The sequence below is a fragment of the Cryptomeria japonica genome, chromosome 3, assembly GCF_030272615.1.
Source record: "Cryptomeria japonica chromosome 3, Sugi_1.0, whole genome shotgun sequence".
Lineage (NCBI taxonomy): Eukaryota > Viridiplantae > Streptophyta > Pinopsida > Cupressales > Cupressaceae > Cryptomeria > Cryptomeria japonica.
Window position 1 is genome coordinate 401,085,895 of NC_081407.1, and position 27,998 is coordinate 401,113,892.

The window sequence follows — 27,998 nt, forward strand, 5'->3', positions numbered from 1 at the left end:
TCAAACCTCTGTTTTAACCATTTCCATATAACAAAGGCACCTGAGCTAAGTACAGTGCAAAACAAGTTCGAGCAAAGTGACGCCCTTCTGACATTCCTCCACCCTTCAGAACTTACAAACAGGGACTAGAATTTTCAAACTACCAAAATATGACATAGCCGAGGCAGACCAGTGTTCGATTCTAACAAAAAGTAGAAAGAAAAGGTATGGCAATTAATTTTTGCTCTCATTCTCTTTTTTAGCCCAAATTTTTTGCCTAATGCAAGTTGATCTACAACTCACTGGTACACAATATAGAGAATACCTCTTTGTGTGTGAAAATGTTCGTTCTTCGTGAACTGAATCCTGGCTAAGCTCAATAAATCGTACCGCTTCTGTCTGTTTGTTAAAAGCCCTCAATGCAACTTAAAATTGTGTTTTATTTTCGCTTCGGGTGTGTTGAAAAATTCCTCTTCCATATAGATCAAGGTAAATTCTCATGGTTCGTGTGCAGAACATAACTGTTAACTTCGTTTAGATAACGAAATCTAATAATAATATTTTATGAAGCATATTTCCTTTCATCTATTTTTTTTTGAAGCCCCAGGCGCAAATTATAAAATATTTTCTTATGTGTTGTCACAAGGATTGCACCATGAATGCTAAGTGTAAAACTCAGCAATCCTGTGAAACATGAGATGATTTCTAGGCCCGTGGGTTGCCTATAATGGAAATCAACCTCTAGATGAAAAGCTGGTTCCCTTTATAAAACCTCCTAAAACTATTAGCTTCACTGGGGAAAGGTAATAGAGAATACTGAAAATGAAATTCTAAAGCTAACAGGAGGTGGTTGCACCAAAATGAATTATTATGATCATTGTCTTCAACTCACAATCAGCCTTAAACAAAGAGGGTTTTATGTTCACAACTCAGATTTAAACATGTAATGCATAAATGTTTCATAGAAAGGTTCTGTTTCAGCATTTGCATGGAAGGAAACAATGCCTCACAGCCTAAACTTGCCTGACCTGAAACTAATAAACACAAACTATAATCTGCACTAACATGACATCTTTTGCCTTAATAGTGCACAAATAAGACATATTCAGAGGTTTACAAGAAAGAAACACAGTGAAATATATCAAATTATTCATTCACAGTACCAAAACACCAGATAATTAAGGAAAAGCTACTCTTTTATTGAATATTGAAAGGAATTTTTCTGCTACAATGTTTGAATAATGAAATAAGAGTGAGCTACAATGCTTTTCTGCTGTGTGTATGCAGAGAAGAAAGAACTAGAGAGAGAAGGAGAAAATAATAGGACTTATAGAAAAGAAGCCCTAAAAGCAACTGATTGATGAGGTGGTAGTGCCTCCTTGAAGTGAGCTGAAACCGATTGCTTTCTACCTTGTCTTTATCTTCAAACTTACATGATGGAGTTTTGGGTCGATTTTGAGAGAAAGTCATGCAAAAAAAGTCTTGGAACTGCTGGAAACTCATGTCGAACTGGTCCAAAAGTAGCCTCAAGTAGTACTACACCTAGGTGGGGTCATAGACTGATGTAGAACTGATAAATTTGCTCAAAACACCTCCTCTTTAAGGGCTTATAACTGTTTGTGAACTAAACTCCACCTCTGACCTTCTAACTCACTCTTGAACTGGTTGACTGCTGACTCAACTGAGTGAATAATTTAGGAGCTTAGGCATAACTTTGACATAGTGCTATTTGTATGACTTTGTCTTCTCAAGAACCAAAACAACTTTCTTATCAATGACTGCCACCTCTTTACATTACCTCTCTATCTCTAATTACAAGCATTGGTGGACTGCTGCCATTAAGCTTTTGCTGCTCTGTAAAGACTATTGTGCATGATTGCTATAGGATTGAGGATTGTTTCCTTTTGACAGTGAGTCAAAACCGCTGTATTTTTGTACTACTGACTGCTCTTTTCTGTGATGGATGAGCATGTAATAGTCATGAATGACTGTCCTAGGGTTTGTTCAAGAAGGTTGCTCTACCATGCATTGGCCCATGACATCACTGTACTTAACAACCTTACTGCTCACATCATGGTATTTTGCCAAATGGCTCACTGTTGTGAGTGCTTTGTGTTGACTATGCTTTGTCATCTGTGGCTTTGTTTGACAGTCCCGTGACTGATAGATTTTCAAAGAGCTATCCTTTGTGTCTACAAAAGGAAACCTTTACTCACTGTTTGTGACTGCATTCTCTGCATTTTGATCTCCTATCGTCCTTCATTTTGTGATCAACCTACAGAGATAGCCAGTCTATTTCCTTGAACATTTAGGCAACTCTATATAAAGATTCTTGGGGTTGTATAGCCATTATAAAGGAACAATGGTTGCCGTTGTATTTGTGTCTTTCCCATTGCTTTGATGACTGCTATTGAAGATTTCTCTTTGTCGGGCAATCTACAAAAATAACCCTTTCAAGCTGCTCACTGTCTCCTTTCAGATCTTTACTCATATCTTCATGCTACTATCTTGTTTTAATGTGATTGCAATTCTTCAGTGATCTTGGGACCGTGGCAAAAAATAAAGTATCTTGGTCTGAACCTTTGTTATGATAATAACCCTATTTACTTTGCTTTGACCTCTTGCTAGCGTCTTGACACTATCACTGTTTTGCTACCTTTTGACAGTCACTGTTATCAATCATACTTCTGTTGTCTGAGATATGCTCTTATGCACTGATGGTGATTATCCTTTGCAACAAGGTTCATCTTTCTTTGTTTCGTTGTGACAGTCATACTTGACTGTTTTAAATCATTGCATTTATGACTTCTTGAACCTGTACTTTCAATGGCACATGTCATAATCATGACTGTTTTATCTGAAGCTTGAGAACTGCCTTAGCTCTGAGACTATCCTTTATGCCTTTGTTATCCCTGGTGTATTGTGACCTCTATGAGACTGTCATTAATGCCTTCAATGGTCTGTCATTTTTCTTTTTCAGTCTTCTTCTCTATCATACTAGGTAGGGTTTTGAGTCCTAGATGACTGTTCTTTGTCTTCATTCATAAGCTTAGGCAATATCCTTAAGGTCTTACTTTGTTTGAAGACTTTGGTCCTTCATCTGCTATCACTGTTATTTGACAATATACCCTTTCATGCATGATTTTGTATTCACTGTCATTCCAATCTGCATTCTTATCTATTGCTCTGTTCTTTTGATTGGTCTGCTTATATCCTTTTGGTATTAGGTCTTGACTCAGGATTATGGCCATTATATTCGCTCTTTGCTCATACTTTTTATGCCTTACTCTGTCTTGTTTGTTCGTAAGCAAAGGAACTCAATCACTGTGTTTGATGCTCATTCTTTGCTTTATGATCTGTGATCAATGGATTTATGGTACTGTTCTTTGCTGGCACTAACTTATAGCATTAAGGGCTGCTCTGAAATTTTGAGTTCTTGACCTTGTAAAGAGGACTGTTCTGCTCAAAACTAGAAGCCTTTCATACCCTGTCATCATTTTATGACTGCATTTTCTGCTTAGACTTGGTTCTTTTCCGATGGCTTTGTGGCTATATAAGGTCGTGTAAGACCCAATATCTTTATGAAGCTTGCTCTTATTTGATGACTGCTCTTTAAAGACTTGTGGCTGTCATATCCCTGCAATTCTGGGCTTCCAAATGACTACTCTAATTCTCTGCAACAAAATATTGCTAGGCTATGGCTTTCTTTCTCTCTTATTTGACAAGAAAAACATGCTCATTAATAAACAATGTAAAAAAAATGCAAAGCATTTGTTTGTCTGCAGTGAAGGGTATTGGATCTGGATAAAAACCCTACCTCTTATTGAGTCTTTGAATTGAACTCCTTGTTTCCTTGGTCTTCAACTGTTGTACAAAGCTTTTTGATTTCTCTTCTCACGCATGAGTCTTTTCATGAAAGACTTGATCTCTTTCAATATTCTCCTCTAAATCTTTATGAGATCTTGGCGTTCTTTGCATTGTAACTGTTGTATTGCATCCTTAACTGCAGATACCTTCATCTTGAAATGCTTCTCTCCCGTGATGCGCTGTTATAACTTATAACTCATGAACCTCTGCTTCTTTACCATTGCAGCTCTTTATCCTTAATGCAAACTGCTTGTTCATGATGAAAACTCACTTCTCATGCAAACTGCTGCTTGAACTGTGCTTTCCATTCGAATATCTGATCTTTTCTGCATCAAGCTTGCTGCTATCTTATTTGCAACGGGCTGTTCTTGAAAGTGAGACTGAAAACTTGTAGAGATGTAGGGCTTTCTTCATGCAGCAACTCAATTCTTATCAACAAAACCCTAAATTCATTGAGCTTTACATGGAGGATAAAAAGAGTTTCTACGTGGCAAAGGACATGGACTTCTAAAAACTCTTCATGCAACTCTTAAAACTTTTAACTTTCCCTCCAAATATCAAGGGAGCCCCCTTTTTGACTTATTCCAATGTGGAAAAAACCTTTAGAACATTATCTCTTTTTGAACACTTGGCTCCTTGCACTTTAAGTACATGACTCTATTTTTGGATTCAACGAGGATTTTTAAAACAAAAAGGCTAATTTTTTGACAATCACTTGGAATTAAGAAATACAAGGCCATTTATACAATATTTTAAATATCACTTAAAATTTATTTAATAATAAGAAATTTTTTGTCCTGTGAGCAAAAATTGGTAACAACGAGTTACAGTTCGTTTCTGCTATTTGTCTTGTAAGAGCAATGCTTTAACAAATCTTTGACTGCTCAGCTCGCCTTGTTCGCTGGGCTGGGTCGCGGGGATACCCTCGGTATCAAAAAAAATCAAAAAAATCTTTGACTTCACTCCTTCCCAGAGTTGCATTCCATCACATTTCAACAAATTGGCTTGCAAGGGAAGTAGATTTTCATGTTTTTAAGTATAAAAGGTTCTACTCTTAGGTCACGGCCAAGCTAGATATCAATTTTGCGCAAGAGACCTTATTAGGAATTTCTTTTGAATTTATCACGTGTTGTTGAAATTTTTTACCCTGTAGTTCCAACCTCATGACCATGCGCTGGATTAAAATGAACCTTGCCAATGCACCTACCTTGGGTATCAGAGAAGAAGTGGATTTCCCTGTTACCATGTTTTCAGGCTCGTGAGTCCTGAATTACTCAACTAGGGATTGTTTTGTGTTTTCTTCCTCGGGCTTACCTATTTGTCTGATTTAAATTTTCCAACAGGCATGTATCCCAATATTTTGGTTTGTGATGGAAGACAATTTGGATTGAGCATTTGGAGGTTAAACATTGAAAGAAGAGAAATGTTGATTTTGGTTATTTCGTTCACCCAAAATCTTAATTCTTATGCAAAACATTACTGAGATTTTTTCACGACAAAGCTTTGAATGAAGGGAGTTGTAATTGGAATGTATGATTATACTTATACTTTTAATTTTCTTACTTCCCATCTTGGCATATTTGCAGACTCCTTTAATTAAATACATAAAAATTGTAATTTTATTTACCTGATCATTGAATACAATCCTAACCCAAAATTTATGACAATTATTTAAATTGGTTATCCTATCTAACTGATGTTCTACATCATCATTAATTGTGTGTGTACGTACATGCACGGGATCATTTGTTGTTCTCTATAATCATCTCTGTGTTTGTAGTACAGGGATTGACCCATCTGGTGAACTCATCATCTCTGCCTTGTATTTAAGGGATTGACCTCTTCTAGTGAACACATTTGGTAATGTTCCCTATAGGTAAAGGTAAAGGTAAAGTTAGTTTTTTAAGTTACTGACAAGTGAGATGCTTAGTTTTTTAAGTAACTGCCAAGTGAGATGTTAATTTGGTGTATGAGATCTCCCTTCTGGAAGCTCACATGGGAATTACTTTTCCATATACCTTATATTTTTTTTCCACGTTAGGTGCATGTACCCTACCCAAAGAGTTCAAAGTATTCATTTAAGTGGAAATTTTTATATTGGGAACTATTTTAACCTTTTTTTGGTCCCTTAATGTTGTGTGACACGAATGTGCCCAAGGAGGAGGGAGTAGCTTTCTCTGTTTAGAAATGGAGAATTTATGGTTGGTCCCGCAACCTCAGGATGTGAGTAGAAGCCCAATTTCTAGGCTTATTTTATTACTTATACTGTTTTGGCTGACTTGAATGCAACCACCTTGAAGTGGGTATGGGACCATTAGTTTGGTGATGCTTTTCCTTTGCCACTCATTCTTGCCCGCTTGACACCAACCATGAAGGGGGTAGCTTATGATTGAACAATATATTGATTTTAAAATTGAAGGGAACACTCAATCGAGTTTTGTCTAAAAAACCCTTGCAAAACATTGGAAAATAATCGAAGTATGATTTGGTTGAAGAACACAATAAGATTGAAACAAAATTGCTCACTTAATGTTGGGGTGATGTAAATATTGTCCAATCGAGTACTGCAATAAACATAGTCTAGGTGTATGAAAGGAGACCATTGCAATATGGCTTGTTTGAAGAACATTATAAGATTGAGACAAAAATGCCCAAATAATATTGTGGTCATGTAAATATTATCCAATCGAGTATCACACTGCCAAAAGCATAGTCCAAGTGTATGAAAGGGGGCCATTTCAATATGGCTCATCCGAATGAAAATGATTCTAGAATATGGAAAACCAATCCACTACAGTTTTGTGTGAGCTTATTTATAGTAAGGATTCATCCTCTTTTATTTCAATAAAGTCCTGATCATTGATCCATAAACTAGGATGGATATTCCATACACTAGTTACCAACTGACAAATGTAATGAAAGAAATGAGAGTTGTAAACTTGCCAATCAATTAACTTAACTTACAATGTGTAAATGGGAGAAAACACAATGCATAATTTAAGAAGACAAAGGATTTACTTTGGAGAAGTTCTCATGTGGAGAAAACTTTAGCAAAATGTGAGCTACAACTCATTAAAAATCCACATTGTCAATGACAAATAAAATCTTAGGCTTCTTGGGCACACATCCAGCCTGAAGCAACATTTTTCAGTCCCTAAGATCACTCATAAGTGCTCTAACCTACTCCTTGATTTTATTCAATCCTTTTTTCATGCTTTAAATAGGTGCTTCTTGCCTTGGGAAATGAAAAGACAAGTGTGACCTTTCATCTCCTAGTGGAAATAGAAGACAGTATGAGTTTTCATCTGTTCTTGATGGAAAAGATAAACTGGGATGTTTCTCTCCACCGGGGAAGAGAAAAAGGAGATAGAGTAGGAAACTACAAAGTGGGGTGTCCATTTCTCGAGGATGCTTTTCTTATCCTTCAACTTCTAGAAGCCATGCATTTTGTTGAGACATGGACCAGCTAGGACTCGAACCTAGGACCTTCCATACGCTGCTGGAGTGCTCTACCACTGAGCTACTGGCCCCTCTTGGACCAGTCTATTGTCGGTCCGGGTGTGGCTAACACCAACACCCCCCCTTAAGCCACACGTCTCGTGTGCTAGGAGCTCCTAGCCTGGACCTGGCTCTGATACCATGTTGAGACATGGACCAGCTAAGACTCGAACCTAGGACCTTCCATACCCTGCTGGAGTGCTCTACCACTGAGCTACTGGCCCCTCTTGGACCAGTCCATCGTCGGTCTGGGTGTGGCTTAACACCAACACATTTTACATACAAACTTCAACTGAGGTGCTGTTTTTTAAAATTGCTTGACTTCTTGAGAGGAATAAAAATTCAAGTATTCAAATTTTGATGCAATTTCAAACTTGTTTAGACTTGCAACACAAACCATTTGGCTTAGGGTGTTGAAAAGTTTTAAGGTTAAAATTTTCCACCAATTCTTGAGTAATCAACTATGTTGTGCACTATTTGTTCAAAGGTTGATATGTGAGGCAGCTTATATGAAATTATGAATAATGTCTTATCATTAATGCAACTAAATTAGCATATTTGTCATCAAACTATGTTCAGAATAACATCCTATTTATATTTTCATTACTTCTAAAACTAAAAAATGAAAAACATCTAGATACTGTAATGTCATCTGAATGAGTCTATTGAAAATGGAGTCTAACATGAATTCTAAAAATTTCCACTATTTATTTGAAAAAATTCACTTTACTTGATATGATGTGTATGGTTAAGAACTATGTTACTGGTTGAGCTCCCTCGACCTGGAGGTTCAGGTTTGATCTGGATGGATATGGATTAAGGTTTGGTTAGGCAGGGGATTTGTCTGGGGTTCGCAAAACAACTGTGGTTTCATCTAGGACAAACCTGTCCCAAAGTTTGGCTTCACTGCCTCCTATTGTGACGAACCTGCCAATTTTTTGTTTTTTGTTTTTAATTCTTTTTTGGGGCATCTTTATAAGCATGGATTGTTTGGAACTTAGCATTAGAGGCTCAAAATCAAATCAACAAGAAGAGTTGTATCTTCTCAGGCTCCTCTAGCCAGACAAATTCCATATTTACTACAGCATAATACGGATGTTGAGCACATGACAGTCTAATACTTTGCATGACTGTTTTTCAGTCAAAAACTCTTTTGTTTTTAACAGTGCAGATAGTAATTGTTGTATCTCAAATTATTGTGATGTAAATGACACCTATATAGTAGGGTCTTTAGGGTTAGCTTTATCAACTGTTGGACTAAACGTGGATTGTGCTGGTTCATAGTTATGGGTAGTATATTTGTATTGAAAAACTTACAGGTTTTGAGCAACAGAATATGTATCCCGTGTTTGTTTCATTTTGAGGGTTTTTTTCTTTATAAATTCTCTTTTGAATGTTATACTACTTCAAACTTCCTAGATTTTAAATCAAACCCGATGACATTAGGATACAAATTATCAACAAAAGCAACTTTTAAGATTGAGAAATTGGATGGGTTAGCTATTCCTACTGTCAGAATTTGTCGCATTTTGGAAAGGATTGTCTTGAGATTATTATTGAAACTTGTGCTACTCTTTGTGGTTCTATTAATATACTGGTACCTTTATCGTCCAATATTGATGGGGATGATGGTATTTTTGAAAACCCATATGATGCTGATGCCTGATCAGTGATGCCTTACTGTTGACACTCGATATTATAATTTTTAATTTTAATATATATCATGACAGTTGAGTCTTACTAATTGACATTGTCGAATTTTAATAGTTATCACTTTATGGTTGTTTTGTTTATTATATGATACTATGCAGTATTCTGAAGTTTTTAACTTAGTTACAGTGGCAAATATTTGTATATTGATGATTTTTATATGTTTTTGTATCAATGAACCCAAAACAAACCCAACCCAAATATGCGTGCGAATGTGTATGTGTATACACACACACACACACACACACACACACACACACACACACACACACATATATACACTCTCCGAAAATGCACCTGAGTTTTTGCAAAACTCTCTCAAGGTTTTTAGTGTGCTTTTTTGAAAAGACTTGTTTAGTCTGAGGAAAAAACTCGGCCGTAGTTGCATAAAAGGTCTGAAATGTCAAAAAGTGAACATAATATTATTTTTATGCTTATATATATATATATATATGCAATACTCTCCGAAAATGCACCTGAGTTTTTGCAAAAAACTCTCCAGGTTTTTAGTGTGTTTTTTTGAGAAGACTTGTTGAGTCTGAGGAAAAAAACTCGGCTGTAGTTGCATAAAAGGTCTGAAATGTCAAAAAGTGAACATAATTTCATTTTTATGCTTGTATTTGCTCCTCCAGCACTTGGGACGTGTTTTAGTGTGATTATAGCTAATTGGAACGAAAAATTGGAGATTTGAAGAGGATTTGGTGTGAATTTGAAGAGAAAATTGGATTTTCAGGTAGGGTTTCTGATTTTTTTTTTTTTTTAAATTTTAACATTTTGGTTTGTTTTTCTACTTCAAGGTTTAACAAAAAACATCAATGTTCCACGGCCGTTGGGGATGGGGGGACATGAGGATGGGCTTCGGGGATGGGGGGACAAAGGGCTTAAGCTTTAGGGACATGTTTCGAGGACAGGGGGATGTGGGCCTAGGGTGGGGGAGACGCATCCTCGTGGAACACTGAAAAACATCAATGCCATTAGGTCAACATTCTAAATCAGATTTAGATTGCAAACAATAAGATTTTCTACTATTTTTACAATTTTTTTCTAATTTTTTCATTGTTTTCACAATTTTTGGAACTCTTATCAATTTTTTTTAGCTTGAATCTTTTTTTTAAAAATAAAATGTTTAGAATCTTAGATTAGATTAAATTTTTATTGATTTCATCTAATCTATAATCATTTAAAATAATTTAGTTTGTTAATTTTTTAATTAAAATATTAACTTGTGATTTCACTTTGTATGTGCAGATTAATATATAATGTCAAATAGAGAAGTCGAAGCTTCAAGTTCAATGTTGGCGCGTCCACCATCATTTGTAGGAACTCGTCCTAAAGGAGCTAGAGACCCCACTTAGAAGTATGCCTATCAAGGATTGGAACCTAGTTCGGTTTTTTGCTTAAATGTGAAAGAATATTTCATGGAGGCATAATTGTCTCCAATACCACCTTGCAGGCATCAATAAACATGATGCCAGGGGCTGTCCTAAGACAATTGAAGAAATAAAAAGAGAGATGAATGCCATACTCACAATTGTAGAAGAGAGAAAATTGCCAAGGGAGAGGTCAAAGCTAGCCATGCAAGCAGCCGTAGCTGCTTTTCAAGGTGCTTCAGTCAACCTTGAAGCATATGAACAAGCACTTCAGAGCATAGTGGGCTCTCTTCGTGGCCCACGCATGTGCAAATCCACCACCACCATGGGCACTGCTTCATCTGCTTCTAGTAGAGCATCAACACCAGTAGCACCATCATTGTCGACTCCTATAGATAACTATTTTGTTCACAAAAACACACTTGGAGCACAACCATCATTGGAGGCAACTGGATGGAATAGGGAGGCACATGAGCATGCAGATATTGCATTTGCTGATTTTTGGTTGTTTAATAACATCCCTTTCAATGTGGCAGACAATCCTTATTGGTTTAATTTGGTTATTGCATGCACAGTTGTAGGAAAAGGCTACAAGGTACCTTCTCACACAGACTTGAGTGGGAGGTTAGTTTAGTTGATTTAAATATTTTGATAACTTATGTTGAGTTTTTAAATTTCTGTTGAATTTAAGTTATATTTTATTTAAAAATTAAACTTGTGTACTTAATTTCACTCCGTACTTGTAGGTTGCTTGTGAATGCATCTGAGAGGGCAAAACAAGTGGTGGAAGAGCAAAAAAATGATCGAAAAAAATATGGCTGCACTATTCTTTCTGATGGGTGGACGGATGGTAAAAACCGCACCATTATTAATTTTTTGGTTTCTTTCAAAACTAATGTGGTTTACTTGAAATCAGTGGATGCTTCCAACGTAGTGAAAAATGTAGAAAATTTGGCTCGAATGTTGTAGTGAGTTGTCATGGAGTTTGGAATTGAAAATGTGGTGCAAATCATAATTGACAATGCAACAACATATGTGGTAGCTGGTAGAATCCTCCAAGAGAAACACCCCACACTTTTTTGGGCACCTTGTGCAACACATGTCCTTGACCTTCTTTTGGAGGACATATGCAAACTTGATTAGGTGACTCTAATTGTAGAGGAAAGAAGGATTGCAAAATATATCTACAAACACCCTTGGGTTCTTAACTTGATGAGAGAGCACACCCAAGGGAAAGGTTTGGTAAGATTGGGTGTCACAAGGTTTGCAATGATTTTCTTAATGTTGCAAAGCATTCTTGGTTCATCGACAACTTTGAAACAAATGTTTGTGAGTCAAGCATGGCTAAATGCAACCTATTCGAAGAAGCCTGAAGGAGAAAGTGTTGCAAGCATAGTCTTCGACAACCTATATGCACAAAGAACTTCAAAGATTGTGAAGGTAACTTCAAAAGTTCAAATTGAATATTTAACTTTTTAATTCAAGTCTTTGATTATAAATGTGAAAATTAATGTTTTTGTATTTTTAAATTGTAGTTGTCGGAGCCCTTAGTTAGAGTTCTCCGCTTGGTAGATGGGGAACAAACACCAATGGGGTGTCTTTATGAGGCCATGGATAGGGCCAAGGAGGCTATCAAAAGTTATTACAAGGGGGCCACCTCAAATTTGATCCCATATGGGAAATTATTGATAGGAGGTGGAACAATCAACTCCACGAACCCATCCATGCAGTAGGATACTTCCTCAACCCTTGCTTTGCCTACTTAGATTCCTTCTCAATTCCTAGTGGAGAGGTTATGGAGGGCCGCACTGCATGCATTCAGAGGCTGATGCTTGATGTTGAAGTGAGAGACTGCATTGTGGTGTAATTGGATGATTATATAGAAAAAAGGGGTAAGCTCTTCTCTTTAGATTTGGCTAAGAGAGGAAGAACTACTCAAACACTAGGTATGATATTTGGAATTTTGGAGTCTTTTACTTGCATCTTGATCTTACAAGTTATAACTATTGATAATTTGATAAAATATGTTTTGACTTTTCTTTCTAACTCTTCAATATTTTATTTTGTAGAGTCTTGGTGGAGAAATTGGGGTGGAAATACCCCAAATCTGCAAAAATTTGCCCTTCGCGTCTTATGCCAACCTTGTTGTGTATCTAGTTGTGAGCAGGATTGGAGCTTGTTCAAGGCCATCCACACGAAGAAGAGGAATAAATTAGCCCAAAAACACCTCAATGACCTTGTCTTTGTGCAATATAATCTTCGGTTGCACATAAGGAAGGTAGTGGAAACATTAACCTCAACAAGTCCAATTGATTTGGATTATATAGATCCTTACAGCGATTGGAAAGCACAAGAGCAACCTCCATTGTTTACCGATGATGGCATCTATGATTTGGAGAGCTAGGTAATGGAGGAGGAGGGTGGATTTGGGTTCACCTTGGATGACATTGAAGAGCATGAGGTTGACGATAATGAGGAGTCATTGCTAGTGCCAACGATATCTGCATCTAGGATGGAGATTGAGCCACAACCTGTTATGCTAAGCAAGGTGGCAGAGCCACAACGAACTCCTTGGACTAGAGATACCTCTCCCCTAATTTTTAGTAGAGCTGGGAAGAGGAAGATGTAAAATGTTTTGATGTAGTGTAACTTTTAGTTTTATAAAGACAATTTGCTATTTTCATTTTGTTTCTAACTATCAAACATCAACATTCCACGAGGATGCAATTTTGTAATAATTTGCATTTAAATCAATCAAATATAACTAGACTCAGCTTGTTTCTTTTATGTACTTATTTATTTGACTCATTGGATGCATCTCCTCATTGAATTTTGCAAAAAGAATGCGTTTCTAATGAAATTTAAGCGGTTTTTTAAGTTGTTGAGTTTTTTGCTGATTTTTTAAAAGTTTTTGCTAAGTCGCATTTTCGGGCCTTGGCGAGTTTTTGCCGAGACTGAGTTTTTAATTGTGTATATATTTGTACATGTATGTATATGTATATGTATATATATACATATTATATATAAGAATTGATGTTCCCAAAGCACGTCCCTTGCCATCCCATCACCTACCCCTAAAATACTGTGGTGCACCTCGATCAAGTTTTTTTGTGAACATTAATCAAATAATCCATCAATTTTTACATTCTTAACTTGAATTTTGGAATTAAACATTGCTTCTTGAGTGAACCAACCAACCTTCTTAATAGTGCAAGTGATCCTAGATTCCACTTCCAAATTGCATTCAATTTCCCTACTTCTTTATCCTTTTCTATGGAGCTGTTTTCTTACCCTTCTTTTGTTTACAAGCACTTTTTATGATGCAAAATTTCCAATAGGAGGATTCTTCATGACCATTTTTCCCACAATGATCACAATATGTAGTAGGTTTGATTTTTCTCTTCTTTTTTTTGTGTTGGCTTTCACTCCACTTGTGTTTGGGGATGGTGAAGAACTATCAGTATGCGTACTTTCTCTTTCTTACCTCCATACATTTACCCCTTGATTGACATTTAGGATTAAATGTAAATGTAAATAGACTGTGATGACTTTCAGAACAATCAGAATTCTGAGACAATGAATTTATATTGTTAGCATTTGATTTAAAGAAATGTAAAATTGATTTTTTATGTCTTATCAGTTTGCCTCTGTAGATACGAAAACCAAGCAATTATATCTTCTACCATTCACAACATGTATCGTACTTATCGATCTTTTATTCAACAAAGGGTGGCCGATATATATCACTTGTCTTCATTGGATCGTGCCTCCATAGGGGGTCGTGATCCTATGTGGAACCACATGGTTCCACATAGGGTCGTGACCCCTGTGTGGAGCCACGATCCTTCTACACCGGCGGGATTACTTAAATCAAACATCACAATAGCAAACTAATATGTTAGTTTAATACTAACTTAAATAAATCTCAATTAAATCGTAAGTATAATAAAATCGAATTTCTGGGCGCTAATAAACAGATTACGATTTTGTTTAGAGTTACGATTGAGACTAATTTTAACACTCCCTCTTAGTCTTAGGAGTACAAACCTAAAACTTAATTTAGCTCAATACTAATCTCATGATAATTACATCACCTAGGTGTGAAGAATCAGCCTGTGATTCTAAGGATATACTCACTTTGATATCCAATTTTAAGTATCAGCCTGTGCTACTCACTTTGATATCCCTGTTTTAAGTATCAGCCTGTGATACTAAGGATATACTCACTTTGATATCCCTGTTATAGTATGTGCACTGACATTAATCCGCTTACATAATGTCTACTATAACTTATCATATTACTGATATTCAAATTGTCTGATTTTCAGTTTATATGATCTTCCAAACATTTATAAGATCGTCACCTTACAATGTTAAAATACAAGTGTTCATTAACTAAAGAATCGTCATCCTTTAGGAATGAACACAGGGAAAGGTTACATACTTCATATACTCAAATATATGACCAAGAAGTTTACATAAATTTTAGACATCAATTACATTTTAACCATACCAAGATACCTCCTGAAGTGATCAATTTTCACTCTTGCTAGGGGTTTGGTGAGAATGTCAGCTGTCTGATCTCCTGTATTGACATATTCCAGTCTTATTACCTTTCTCTCTGTCATGTCTCTTACATAGTGATATGAGATTTCAATGCGCTTGGATCTATCATGGAAAACTGGATTCACTGAAAGTTTAATGCAGTTCTGATTGTCACAATGAATGATAGTAGGCTTCAGTCTTTCACCAAACAGTCCTACTATCAATTTCCTCAACCATACGACTTCCTTAGCTGCCATGGATGCAACTATATATTTAGCTTCTGTGGAGCTCTGAGCTACAAATGATTGTTTTCTGCAGATCCAAGATACCATAGCTGATCCTAAGCTGAAACAGCATCCTGAAGTGCTCTTCCTGTCTATCACGCTTCCAGCCCAGTCTGAATCAGAGTATACATGTAGGTTCAATGCAGTGTGTTCATAATGCAGTCCATAGTCCAAGGTACCTTGTAGATATCTCAATATATGCTTTAGTGCAACCAAATGTATTTCTTTGGGTTCAACCATGTGTTGGCTGAGTACATTTACTGCATAACATATATCAGGTCTGGTATTGACTAGGTACATTAATGATCCAATAATCTGTCTGTATAATGTTGGATCTGCAAATTTGGAATCTGCTATAGCTTCTTTTAGTTTATGTAGGTTTGTTTCCATAGGAGATGACATTGGCTTACAATTCATCATTCCAAATCTCTTCAGAATGTCAATGGCGTATTTACCTTGATTTAGATAAATACCATCTAGTTTTTGCCATACTTCTAATCCAAGGAAATAATGGAGTAGACCTAAATCCTTCATCTCAAACTCTGAAGCTAGTTCTTGTTTGCATTTTGCAATGAGATGATCTTTGCCTGTAATTAATAAGTCATCTACATATAATATGAGTATCAACATTTCACCTTTGATTATTTTGAAATACAGATTTGGATCAGCAATGTTCTTAGAGAAACCTATCTCTAATAAGTAACTGTCAATTCTTTCGTACCATGCTCTGGGAGCTTGTTCTAATCCATACAGTGCTTTCTCTAACTTGCATACATGTGTTTTAGCATTATTTACCTCAAATCCCTCAGGTTGCTCTAGATATACTTCTTCTTCAATTGTTCCATTCAAAAATGCAGCTTTTACATCCATTTGATGAACTTTCCATCCTTTAGATGTTGCTATAGCCAGGATTGTTCTAACAGAAGTGTATCGTGCAACAGGTGCAAATGTTTCTTCATAGTCAATTCCTTCTTTCTGTGAGAAGCCTCGAGCAACAAATCTTGCCTTATGTTTTTCTATACTGCCATCAGCAGCATGCTTAATTTTAAAGAGCCATTTAGAAGATACAACTGATTTTCCTTTAGGTCTAGGCACAATTTTCCACACATCATTCTTTAAGATAGATTGATATTCCTCTATCATGGCATCCTTCCATACTTGTTGTTTAAGAGCCTCTCCGACACTTGAAGGTTCAACATTTACGAGGTCTGTCATTAGAGTAACATAGCTAGAAAACTTTGAAGGTCTTTTGCTTTCTCTAAATGTTCCTCTAGGTGCTGCAAAGGATTCTGCTTCCTGTACTGTTTTAGTGGCCCATAGTGGTCTCTTCTTGGGATTCTCTGTTGTAGTGTTCTCAAGTTCCAAGGTGTTATCCTCAGGATGCTCCCTCTGAGTTTCAGAAAGAGAATCTTCTTCCAAATTAATGGAATTAGTTGGGATTTCAGGTGTGATGGAACTCCTTGTTTTGTTAATAGCTATATCTTCCTCAAATATGACATCTTTGCTTAATTCTATTTGTCTTTGACCAGGGATGAATATTCGGTAGGCTTTAGATGTTTCACTATATCCTACAAAAATCCCTTTCTGTCTAGTAGGTTCTAATTTAGTTCTTTTCTCCTTAGGTACATGAATATAAACAGGACATCCAAATATTTTGAGATGGTTAATATCAGGTTTAATTCCAGTAAAGACTTCTTCAGGAGTTTTGTCACCAATATGAGAGTGAGGACATCTGTTTTGAATGTATACAACGGTATTAGTGGCTTCTCCCCAAAGTACAGTTTCTAGGTTTTGATCTAACAACATAGCCCTTGCCGCTTCTACTATTGTTCTATTTTTTCTTTCAGCAACCCCGTTTTGTTGAGTATTGTAGGGTACAGTGAACTCCCTCTTAATCCCAACATCTTTACAAAACTCTTTAAATACTTTTGATGTGTATTCCCTACCATTGTCAGTCCTAAGAGTTTTGATTTTCCTACCAGAGTGATTTTTTGTAATAGATTTGAACTCTTTAAATTTCCTAAGAATATCTTCAGATTCTTTACTTTTAAGAAAATAAATCCAAGTTTTCCTAGAAAAATCGTCTACAAAGATTACATAGTACAATGCGTTTCCTAGTGATGGTTCAGACATAGGCCCACATAAGTCAGAGTGAACTAGTTCTAGTACTCCTTTGGTTTTTCTAGAACTGCAGGGAAAAGAGCTTTTAGTGTTTTTCCCTAGTGCACATCCTTTACAAACATCTGAATGAATTGGCTTTAGTTTAGGTAGTCCTGTGACTAATTTCTCCATAGAGGGTAGAGCACGAAAATGTAAGTGCCCTAGTCTTCTATGCCAAATTTCTGCTTGATCTATGACTTCATGAAGTAAGGTTTGATTTGGCTCATTACACAATTCATATAGGTGCCCTTGTCTGTAACCAATCACTTGTGCTCTTTTGAAGGTGGATGTTTTTGGCCATGCCATTACCTTTCCTTCTATGAATGAGACTCTATATCTGTCGTCCTCAAGTGCAGAGATAGAGACTAAGTAACTTTTGATGCCTGGTACAAATAGTACCCCGGTGAGTTGGATTGAGATTCCAGACTTCAGTCTGATTGTACATGTCCCGACACCTTTTATAGGATGTGCATAGTCATCCCCTATTGTTACCTCTTCATTTGATCCTCTTCCATTGAGTCTAGCAATTCTCTGAATCCGGTGACATGTCTTGACGATCCACTGCCTATCACCCAAGTGTTAGACTTGTTTGAAGCTTGACTTGATAGTGCTGAATATAATACAAACTTCTCAGATTCAAGTTCTGTGTTCCTCTCTACTTTGGCGAATGATGCCTGCTGTTTTACTTTGTCAGGACAATTAAATGACATGTGTCCGTACTGATCACATCTATGACATGTCTTTCTTATGAAAGCTTTTCCCATGATGGGATTTTCTCTTCTTGCCTTTCTTACGGGAGTCGGTATTCAGAATGTGGTGGTCCTCATCTTTAGTTTTGTGATTTTCCCCTTTCATTTGCCTTGACTCTTCAAGGAGGCAGTCATCCCTTAGTCGATCAAATTCTGTAAATTTATCCCTTGCATTTATGCCTTGTTTGAATGATTCCCAGGATTCAGGTAATCCGTCTAGGGTAATCATTGATAGTTCTTGCTTCTCGACATGATAATCAAGTTTTTGTAGTTGATCTTTGAGTGAACCTATCCTCATGAAGTATGAGTTTATTGTTTCACCTTTATTTATACTTATGTGGTTCAATTGTCTTTTTAGAGCTAGGGTTTTGCTCGGATTGTTTATCTCATACGTCCTTTCAAGAGTTTTTAACATTTCATAAGCATTGTCATATTTTAATATAAGTGGTATTATGTGATCCCTTACTGCATCTATCACGATTTTTACAGCTTTATCATTTCCTTCATTCCACACAGTTTTCTCAGTTTCGTCTTCAGGTTCGAGCTTGTCTTCTTTTATGAATTTGATTACTTTGTTCTCTTTTAATACTATCATAATTCTGACTTTCCAAGCCACAAAATTTGCTGCTCCTTCGAGTTTGTCCTCGAATCTGATTGTGTTCGCCATTTTAGAAATCTTCGATTTGATATGTAAACTTCGTTTTTAGTCTATTCGGATCTTAAGTAGTTAGGCTCTGATACCATGTAAATGTAAATAGACTGTGATGACTTTCAGAACAATCAGAATTCTGAGACAATGAATTTATACTGTTAGCATTTGATTTAAAGAAATGTAAAACTGATTTTTTATGTCTTATCAGTTTGCCTCTACAGATATGAAGACCAAGCAATTATATCTTCTACCATTCACAGCATGTATCGTACTTATCGATCTTTTATTCAACAAAGGGTGGCGGATGTATATCACTTGTCTTCATTGGATCGTGCCTCCACAAGGGGTCGCGATCCTATGTGGAACCACGTGGTTCCACATAGGGTCATGACCCCTGTGTGGAGCCACAATCCTTCTACACCGGCGGGATTACTTAAATCAAACATCACAATAGCAAACTAATATGTTATTTTAATACTAACTTAAATAAATCTCAATTAAATCGTAAGTATAATAAAATCGAATTTCTGGGCGCTAATAAACAGATTACAATTTTGTTTAGAGTTACGACTGAGACTAATTTTAACATTAAATATGTTTCGTAAACGATTTCCTAAATTTACCCCAAGATTTAATACCAGTATGTTGTCCAACTACCATAGAAATCAAGAGACTTTTAGACCATTCTAAAGCATTACCTGCTAGTCTTAATCAGTATGTTGTCCAACTACCATAGAAATCAAGAGACCTTTAGACCATTCTAAAGCATTACTTGTGTAATGTCCCCACTTGGGATTTCCTTTAATTTAAACCTAAGACATCCATTCTAACCACAAATTAGAATAGTAATATATTAATAAATGCAATTTTATCAGAATTAGATATATTTTACTATAAAATTCTGAGATTAATTTGAATAGTGGCACTTATCTTGATCAGCTTTCCGAATTTTGACAATTGAGGATATGCTATGACTGATAGAGTTAATGATACCAGCAGTTCTGAAGGTGTCATTCATTGATATGAGTATGCAATTTGTGTCTATGACTGATTTTGTAATGGCAACTGTACTGTCGTGGTTTGTGTTGTAGTTCTTTGTCACTATGCTATGTATATACTGTCATCCCTGACACCAGTCCATGTATTCATGCGATCTAGTTTACTGACTCTGTGCATATAGAACCACCCAACTGGGCAATGATGGTGGTGTTCTTCCGGTTTTCTATACATAAGTATATATAACCTCTTTATGCCAAAAGGTGAATGAACAACTCAGCTCATCCCCATGCATACCACTAAGAACAAAGATGTTACTAGTAACATAATAACAGTTCTGATCTTATCAATCCATGGTGATGTTATTGGATGCTTTGATTCCTTTCCTTTATATCTCTCAATGTGAGGGAGAGGTCACACCACTTCATCATGTATACCCTTTGGCAAGAGACACGCCCTTTCACCTTTAGCACCCTTTGAAAGAGTGCAACTCTTCATTATTTGTGCCCTTTGAAAGGGACACAACCTCTCATAATCAGATCTGCACTTATTATTTAAATCAGATCTGCACCTCTCATTTTCAAATTATTCCCCCTCAAATGAGGTTCTCTTCTCCCTTTTATATCTCATTGTTGAGGGAGTCACAACTTTTCCTTTCATGTCTTTTGACTTTTCATTAACTTAATTAATTTTTAATTAATCATATTTAATTATATTATCTTATATTTTAATTTAATTTTAAATATTTTAATTTTATTATTATCATTTATTATGAAATTTTATTTCAAATTGGGAACATTACAGTCTCCCCCACTCAAGATTGCTTGTCCTCAAGCAATGATCATGGAGTGTTCAAAATGATTCTTAATATGAGATGGCTTTGGAAATACACATGGAGCAAACATGCTGAAAATACATCAGATATGAAACAGACACAAAGAATACACACAAAACACGAAGCAAACATATGCAAACACGGGGTATACACATGGAAACCTAAATTGTTAGGTTCTTGACACTCACTAAGAGAATCCCGTACATTCACTAAGAATGTCCTTAGCACTCACTAAGAATGCTCCTGGCACTTGCTAAGAGTGCCCCGAACATTCACTGAGAATGTTCCTAGCACTCACTAAGAGTGTCCCTGACATTCACTAAGAATGCCCTTGACATTCGTTGAGAATGCCCCTGACATTCACTAAGAATGCCTTGTTTCCTTGCTGGATGTTTCTCCACCACAGTCTTCTTCTATCATATGCTTGTGAATCAGTAGTAAAACAATTGTGCAATACTTCAAAAAACTGTACCAGTAACTACTCAAACAATCTTCATAAGTAGATTTACCAAACCATTCACTCAAGTGTTCATCAATATGCAAACATGGTAAAGATATCAAATGCACAAATCAACAATGCAACCACCATATGAACACATAGATTTTTCACGTGGAAACCCAACTGGGAAAAACCACGGTGGGAATTAGCACCCACAAAATATTTGCACTCTTTTGGAATGCGCCCGGTTAAAGGCCTAGCCCGGTTAAGAGCTTACAATATGTCCAGTTAAGAGAATACCTTGTTAGGAGTCACCCGGTCAAGGGATTTTACCTTAGCTCTGTTAGGAGTCAAGTTAATGAGCCACCTGGTGAAGGGATTTACAATATAAGACTTGTTAGGATCTACTTTGTTAAGGGATTTCAAACTGCTGTAACTGTTAGGGAACAACAGGGCAAATGATCTGATTACAACACTTCCTTGCTTGCTAGTACAGATCCTTTTCAGCACAACTCTGCTACACACATGCAGACACTTCAATCTGGTTCGGCAACACCTTCTCAAATCACCGACACAAAATCTCTTCTCCAACTAGCCCTAAATACACTTTTCAGTTAGGGCGGCTACAAAACCCTAATTACATCAACAAGATACATTGAATTTATATTACAGATCATTACAACAAATTTCTAGACAATTTCCACTGTTGAATGATCACCGCACATCACCGCACATCTATTTGATAACCAATCAAACCCTTGTCACATTCTACTAAGCACTTTGTTGTTTCCCAAGAAATTTGATCCTTGTATGTGCTCAAACACCATCTTATCATTACACACGGATTCTGACACGTCATCACTAAGTGATGAACATGATAAGATCCACCGCCAAACCTTAAATCATTACCGGTTAAAGATCTGTTACCGGTATTCATTCTTCTTCACAGAGTTCACAACAGTCAATCATAACTCACTCAATACACTGAATTTGTTGATGCAGTTTGGAACATAGGTGCATGTTCCTGTCTTCAACACTCCTATAAAACCGCAACATCTAACTCTTCTCCAATCGTCTATACCAGTCTCTTGATCATCGCTCTGTTCCTGTTTACCTTGCTGTCAACCGGTTTCACTACCGGTTAGGCTATACCGGTAGGTCTAGATGACTTAGATGACTAAGAAAACATGGTTGCCATCAATGACAACACAAATAAAGTCATCAAACAACTTACAACTATATCATCTTCATCTAGCCAACAATCTCCATCAACTTTACTAGTCATCTTCATCTCATCAACATTTCCCATATGCCAACTATCTCCCCATCATTATCTTCATCAGTTATGCCAACAAATCTAACATGTAAAATGTTTTCTTCCAATTTAAGAGAATACAAATTAAAATATACCTTTTATTTCTCAAACCTATTCCCACCTCCTCTAAATGGTGTCATCTCAATTCTTGCCTTCCTTTTGAGGCTTGCTTGAAGGACTAATTTTTCCATGAGAATTTGCCTATTCTTTGAAGTGGGTTGCTCCCTTGCTCTCCAATGAGTATGTTTTCCCCTTGAGAGTCTCCATTCAACATGTTGTCTCCATTGATTGAGATAGTATGGCAATAATTTCTAAGCATTACTTACTAGTCCCAACTTAACATGGGAATTTTTTTTCCAAATTAAGAGAATATGGATTAAAACATGCCTCCAATTGCTCAAGCCCCTTCCCATCTCCTTCAAATGGTATCATCTCAATTCTTTCCTTCCTTTAGAGGCTTTCCTATATGTCTAATTTCACCATGAGAATTTTCCTGTTCTTTGGATTGGGCTGCTCCCTTGCTCTCCAATGAGCATAATTTCTCCATGAGAGTCTCCATTCGGTGTGTTGTCTTCATTGATTGAGATAGAATGGCAATAATCATCTCTACCTTGAGGAACCTTGCATCACTAACCTTGCATCACTATCCATGCTTCTTGGTTCTCTTTTTAGGAAAGATTGTCTCTTTGATAAGGCAACGGACTTTTCCACTTGATTTGTGTTGTTTATGCAATTTTAATCACAACAAATTCCACAAGGAAATAATCTACATTGATACCACTCAATTTATAAACTAGGATGGCTATTTCATTCCCTAGTGATCAAATTACAAATTTAATGGAAAAACCAACTTTTAAACTTGCCAATCAATTAACTTAATTTACATGTAAATGAGAGAAAACATGTCATACCCCGGATGAGAACATTGCATTACGAAACACATCGCAGCATTACTTACTGAGTACATTGCAAAACAAAATTGCAACGTTAATAAGTAATACCTAGGCAAGCGGGGGTAGGGGTTGTGGGCGCTTGGGTGCCGCTTGGGTGCCTCTGGCAGAAGCAGGGGACTTCCGTGTGGAAGGGGTCGTGCTCAACAGGACTAAGCAGTTATGAATTTCTTGCCGCTAGTTATGATTTTGAGTTCTTTTTTGTAAAAAAGGAAAACTTCAAAGATGTTTTGATGTTGATATTATCAGACTTGTGGCAGTTAGATTGTCCTTACAAAACTTTCAAAGATTTTAAGTTGGCTCTGTATAGTTATGAAACTCATTCCTGTTTTTTGCAGTGGGATGAATTTGGATAGTTTGGGGAACTGCCCCTATCTATTTTGAACATTCAGATCTTAAGTTTCTGATACCTTTATGTATGTAGTTTTTAAATTTTAATACAAACTTCTTGGCTCTGCCGTTTACCTATCAAAAAAGAAAGTAATACCTAGGCATTGAAATATAAATATAATAGTTTTCCATGCGAGAGTGCTGACCAAAGATAGAAGAAATTAATTATAAGAAATTGAAAAAGAGGGCCGACCAAGAAGGTATGATTATAGCTGACCCAGATGCAAAAAATAAAAGAATTTAATTATTACATTTTATAAAAAGGGATGAACCGACCAGTTTAAGGGTTTACAATTGTCAAAAGGGCCAACTAGTCATCATTAGTGCAGCGCTTAATTAGGAAGAGATGCGTCTCTTGCAAGGGTCATGAACTTTAGGGAAAGATGTAACCTTTCCCTCCACCATTGAAGATATAAAAGGAGGTTCTGATCTGGGAAACATAGGACAGAGATAATCTGAAAAGAGGAATAAAAATAAGCATTCAGATTTAAATAAGGAAATAAACCAATAAAAGGCAGAAATCTGACTTACCATTGTCAGTCTTTAATTAATAAGCTTATAAGTGTGTGAAGGCAATACTTGTTCCTTGCTGGAATTAGATAAGGATTCCAAGATCTAATGGAATTCATAGATCAGGGAGATCTGGATATATATATATATACAGCAGGGGCAGACATCATGTCATTATATATAAATTGCATCCAACAGAAATTGCTAGTATATAGGTTTTCTAGTTTCCAGAGTCAATTATTAGGTGCCAACTGAAAAAAAATCACAATTGACTCTTGAATCGAGAAATCCTGTGTAAACCTGTAAATAATATTTAGAGGAAGAATTAGTTTAAGAAATTGGTCAGGAAATTAATGGGGAGAATGCCATTAAAAAATGAGTATGAAAATGTTTTTTCTAGATGCTAATGTGACATCGATTATGGAAACTTAGGAAAAGATTTGTTAAAAATAATAATGGAAAGAAAGTTAGAAATGAAATATCTGACTACATCATAGGACAAGGCAGGAATGCATTAAATAAAAGATTTCCTGTAAGAAATATATCACAATCAATGTTGCTGATCTTACAAACATTTAGAAAAGTATTAGAGAGCCAAATCAATTCATCTCAATATCACTAATCTTACAAGTAGAAAATATTAGAGATCCAAATCCCAAAACAAATATATGCTGAAAATTTAAAGGAAGAATTTATATAATAAACTCACAATTAAGTAGAATTTTATGGCATCCTTCTGCCAAAAGAGAATAGGGATAGAAGATTTTAAGTAAACAAGTTACATAACTTATCCCGAAGATAACATTGATATTGAACCTCGGTTTTTGTTGATTCAGAAATGAAATAGAAAACAGTAAGGGACACTACAAAGTTGCCAATAGTCTGAACTCAAAACAAAAAATTTAGCAGCTTCCTAGTTGAGTTGCTGTTAAAGGTAAAAGAGCAAGGGTAACGTCCTGTTGGAGTCATAATTCTAACAAAAATAAAATAGAAAGAAATAAATATCAAATAATGAACATATTCTGGTGGATAAGATTTTAGGCCAACAAAGGAGACTTGTGGAATTGAGAATAATAATGGAAAAATAAAAAATGTGCTTATGGTAATGCGATTGGAGAATTCTGAAAGTAACCAATAAAATTGAAACCCAAATTGACACATCAGATTGTTACGTAAAGGTGACAAAATCTATGACTACTGGATAATGCCTACTTCCAATGGAGATTGTGGAAAGTAAACTTAAACAAGTCAGACAATGGGCTATACCAAACTAGTTGAATATCATTCTGAATAGAACAAAAAGGAAGGAAATAAAAAATGTCAAAAGATGGTTACACATCTTACTAGAAGGAATGGGCTATTAGATTATCATTGACTATTAAAAGTCAATGTAGTAGGTTCAAGGTTTCAAGTAGCTGGAAGTGAAAACATTGGATTGAAGTCTCTATTGTTTATACTTGACTAGAGCAGCTAGTCAAGCTAATTGTTTATGAAGGGCTATAGATACCATGTTTTTAATGCTATTTTGTGTATTCTTTAGATGCTTAATTAGGTTTATTTTTTGGTGTATTGTTTGGTTTTTTCCGTTTTGGTTCTTTTGGCTCACCCTGGCTGGCTTTCCGATCTTTGTGGTGTTTTGACTTAGACTGTGTGTCCGGGCTTTTTGCCCATGGGGGGCACTTGGAATCAAAGGGTGAGAGTCCCCAATAAAATCCCCTCATTTATTAATAGAAAAAACATATTAATAGGTAAATATTATTATGAAAATTAAGTGGAACAGAAACATGGGGAAAACTAAAAAATAAATATCTAAATGGAAATAATTTTTTATGTTGTTTATAACGAAGCAAAAAATGTTTGACTTTTATTGTATGAAGAACATTAAGTTCTCTGTTGCAACTTGCCTACCAAGGAATAAGATATAAAGGATTTTTGCCCTTCGAGCTGTTTTCAACATCTAAATAAGAAACCAAATGACCTGGCTAAGTGTGTTTAATAACTTTAATCAAACCCTTTTCGTGTAGGATTTTGGTGTGGGTGTGTATATATATATATATTCATTTTAATATTTATTGTTAGTAACCTCTTTGCAAGCAGTGGTCAAATTTCTTGTCTTATACATTATCAAATTTTAAAAATATTTGACCAGTAATATAAAGGAAGAAATGCAAATTTGGTTAAATCCCCATGTTTAGAATAGGAAATTCATAAGCGAAAGACCAGTTGGGTTAGCTTTTTTTTGAGGCATTTTTCCATCTACATTTTGGGCACTCTGCATCCCATCATAAAAAACCCATGAAAATGTTTTTCAGAATATAATAAAATATAATTTCTAACACTTCCATGGTTCCATTTGACCATTTCTCTAATTCTGGAAACCACAAAAGTTGCTATAAAATGTTATATTTTTTGAATAAAAAAGTAGACATTGAACAGTAACCATAATTATTTTGTTTCTTGTAAAATCTAGTGTTGTGGTTTCTCCTTTTAACTATGTCACTCACTGGCATCAATGCATATCCTTCAAGGCATTCAAAAAATCTAATTATTTCTATAAAAAATGTGCCAATTGGAACGGCAATAGTTATTATTAAAAAAGCATTCTTGAACCCATTTATTTGTTCTATTTATTTATCAAATTTATGCTTTGCTTCTCGTTAGTTTTCTGTTTATGTTTAGTGTGTTTCTGAGCTTGGATGTTGACTGAGTGGCAGAGAATATGAGTGAACCTTCATTGGATTTGGAAGATGAATGGGAGGTTGTGAATGATGATGGATTTGTATACAAGAGAAGGAAGAAGCAGCGTGTTTATGATTCACCAATACCAACAGAATCTTCCATATCAAAACACAATGATGACCAATACATTAAACAACGCCGCCAAACTAAAAAAATGGCCCTGCTAAAGCTCAAGGAAAAATATGAAAAAGAAATAAAAGATTGGGAATCTCTGTCTCAGATGTTGGAGAGGACACCTGCTTCTGCTCATCTCCCAATGAAGGAGCCCACACCTTCACCAGCTGTGCCTGAAACCCAAACTGGGAACAGCTGCAAATCTGTTTTAAGGGATCTCTTATTGCAGGTGCATAGTCTACTAATTTCTCTGTTGAACCCCTTTTCTTTGAAGTTTTGTTTAGCATGTTTATTATTCCAATTTCTTTGTGCAGGTGGAAGTCCAGGAGGCCTTCATCCAGGATGCAACAACTCTTTGCAATTTGGCGGAAATGATGTGTGATTCACATGAACAAGTCCTCAAACAGCCCTTTTTTGATTTGCCTGTTTGGGCCCTCTCCACCACACCCAAACACAATTTGTTACCATTTGATTCTGAAGATGACAGTTAATTTTGTGTTTTTTTGGACTGAGCTTCAATTATGTGTAGGTTTAAGTTGCATGAATTGGGCACTACCTAATAGAAATAGTTTTATTGTTAGTTGATGATATTGCGAAGGTGGTTCACTGTTCATTACAAATTCTGCATATATTGTGCTTAATAATGTTTTAGATGCTTCTTTAAACCCTTAATAGGCTTAGGGTTTGCCTCAATATATTCATGAGGTTATTAATAGGGTTTATATGTTGTTCATTTGTTTCTTTTACTCTACATTATATCTAATATGTCAAATATACTTTCTTTAGTTTGTGTAAAGGTTTCAAAGATGATAGCAGAGGAATTATGAATTCTAAGTGGAGCAATTTTCCATTTAATGGTCGTTAATAACAGTAAGGAGTGAAGATGTCACAACTTG

The 27,998-nt window shown here is 35.9% G+C and overlaps 1 protein-coding gene across 2 annotated transcripts; it reads left to right on the plus strand.

Annotated features, from left to right (window-relative positions):
- LOC131047915 (uncharacterized) lies at positions 1–27,682 on the plus strand. 2 transcript variants are annotated; one of them, XR_009372030.1, is made up of 4 exons: positions 1–204; positions 10,303–11,048; positions 11,171–11,864; positions 11,960–12,364. XR_009372030.1 is itself a non-coding variant. In XM_057981733.2 (3 exons), exons 2-3 carry the CDS (start codon positions 26,969–26,971, stop codon positions 27,591–27,593), a joined length of 540 nt encoding a protein of 179 aa, XP_057837716.1. In that variant the 5' UTR covers positions 20–204; positions 26,964–26,968; the 3' UTR covers positions 27,594–27,682. The 2 variants fall into 2 exon arrangements, 1 of the variants encoding a protein (XP_057837716.1); XM_057981733.2 differs by lacking the exons at positions 10,303–11,048; positions 11,171–11,864; positions 11,960–12,364 and adding exons at positions 26,964–27,331; positions 27,417–27,682 and having other exon boundaries at positions 20–204.
- The last annotated feature ends 316 nt before the right edge of the window (positions 27,683–27,998 follow it).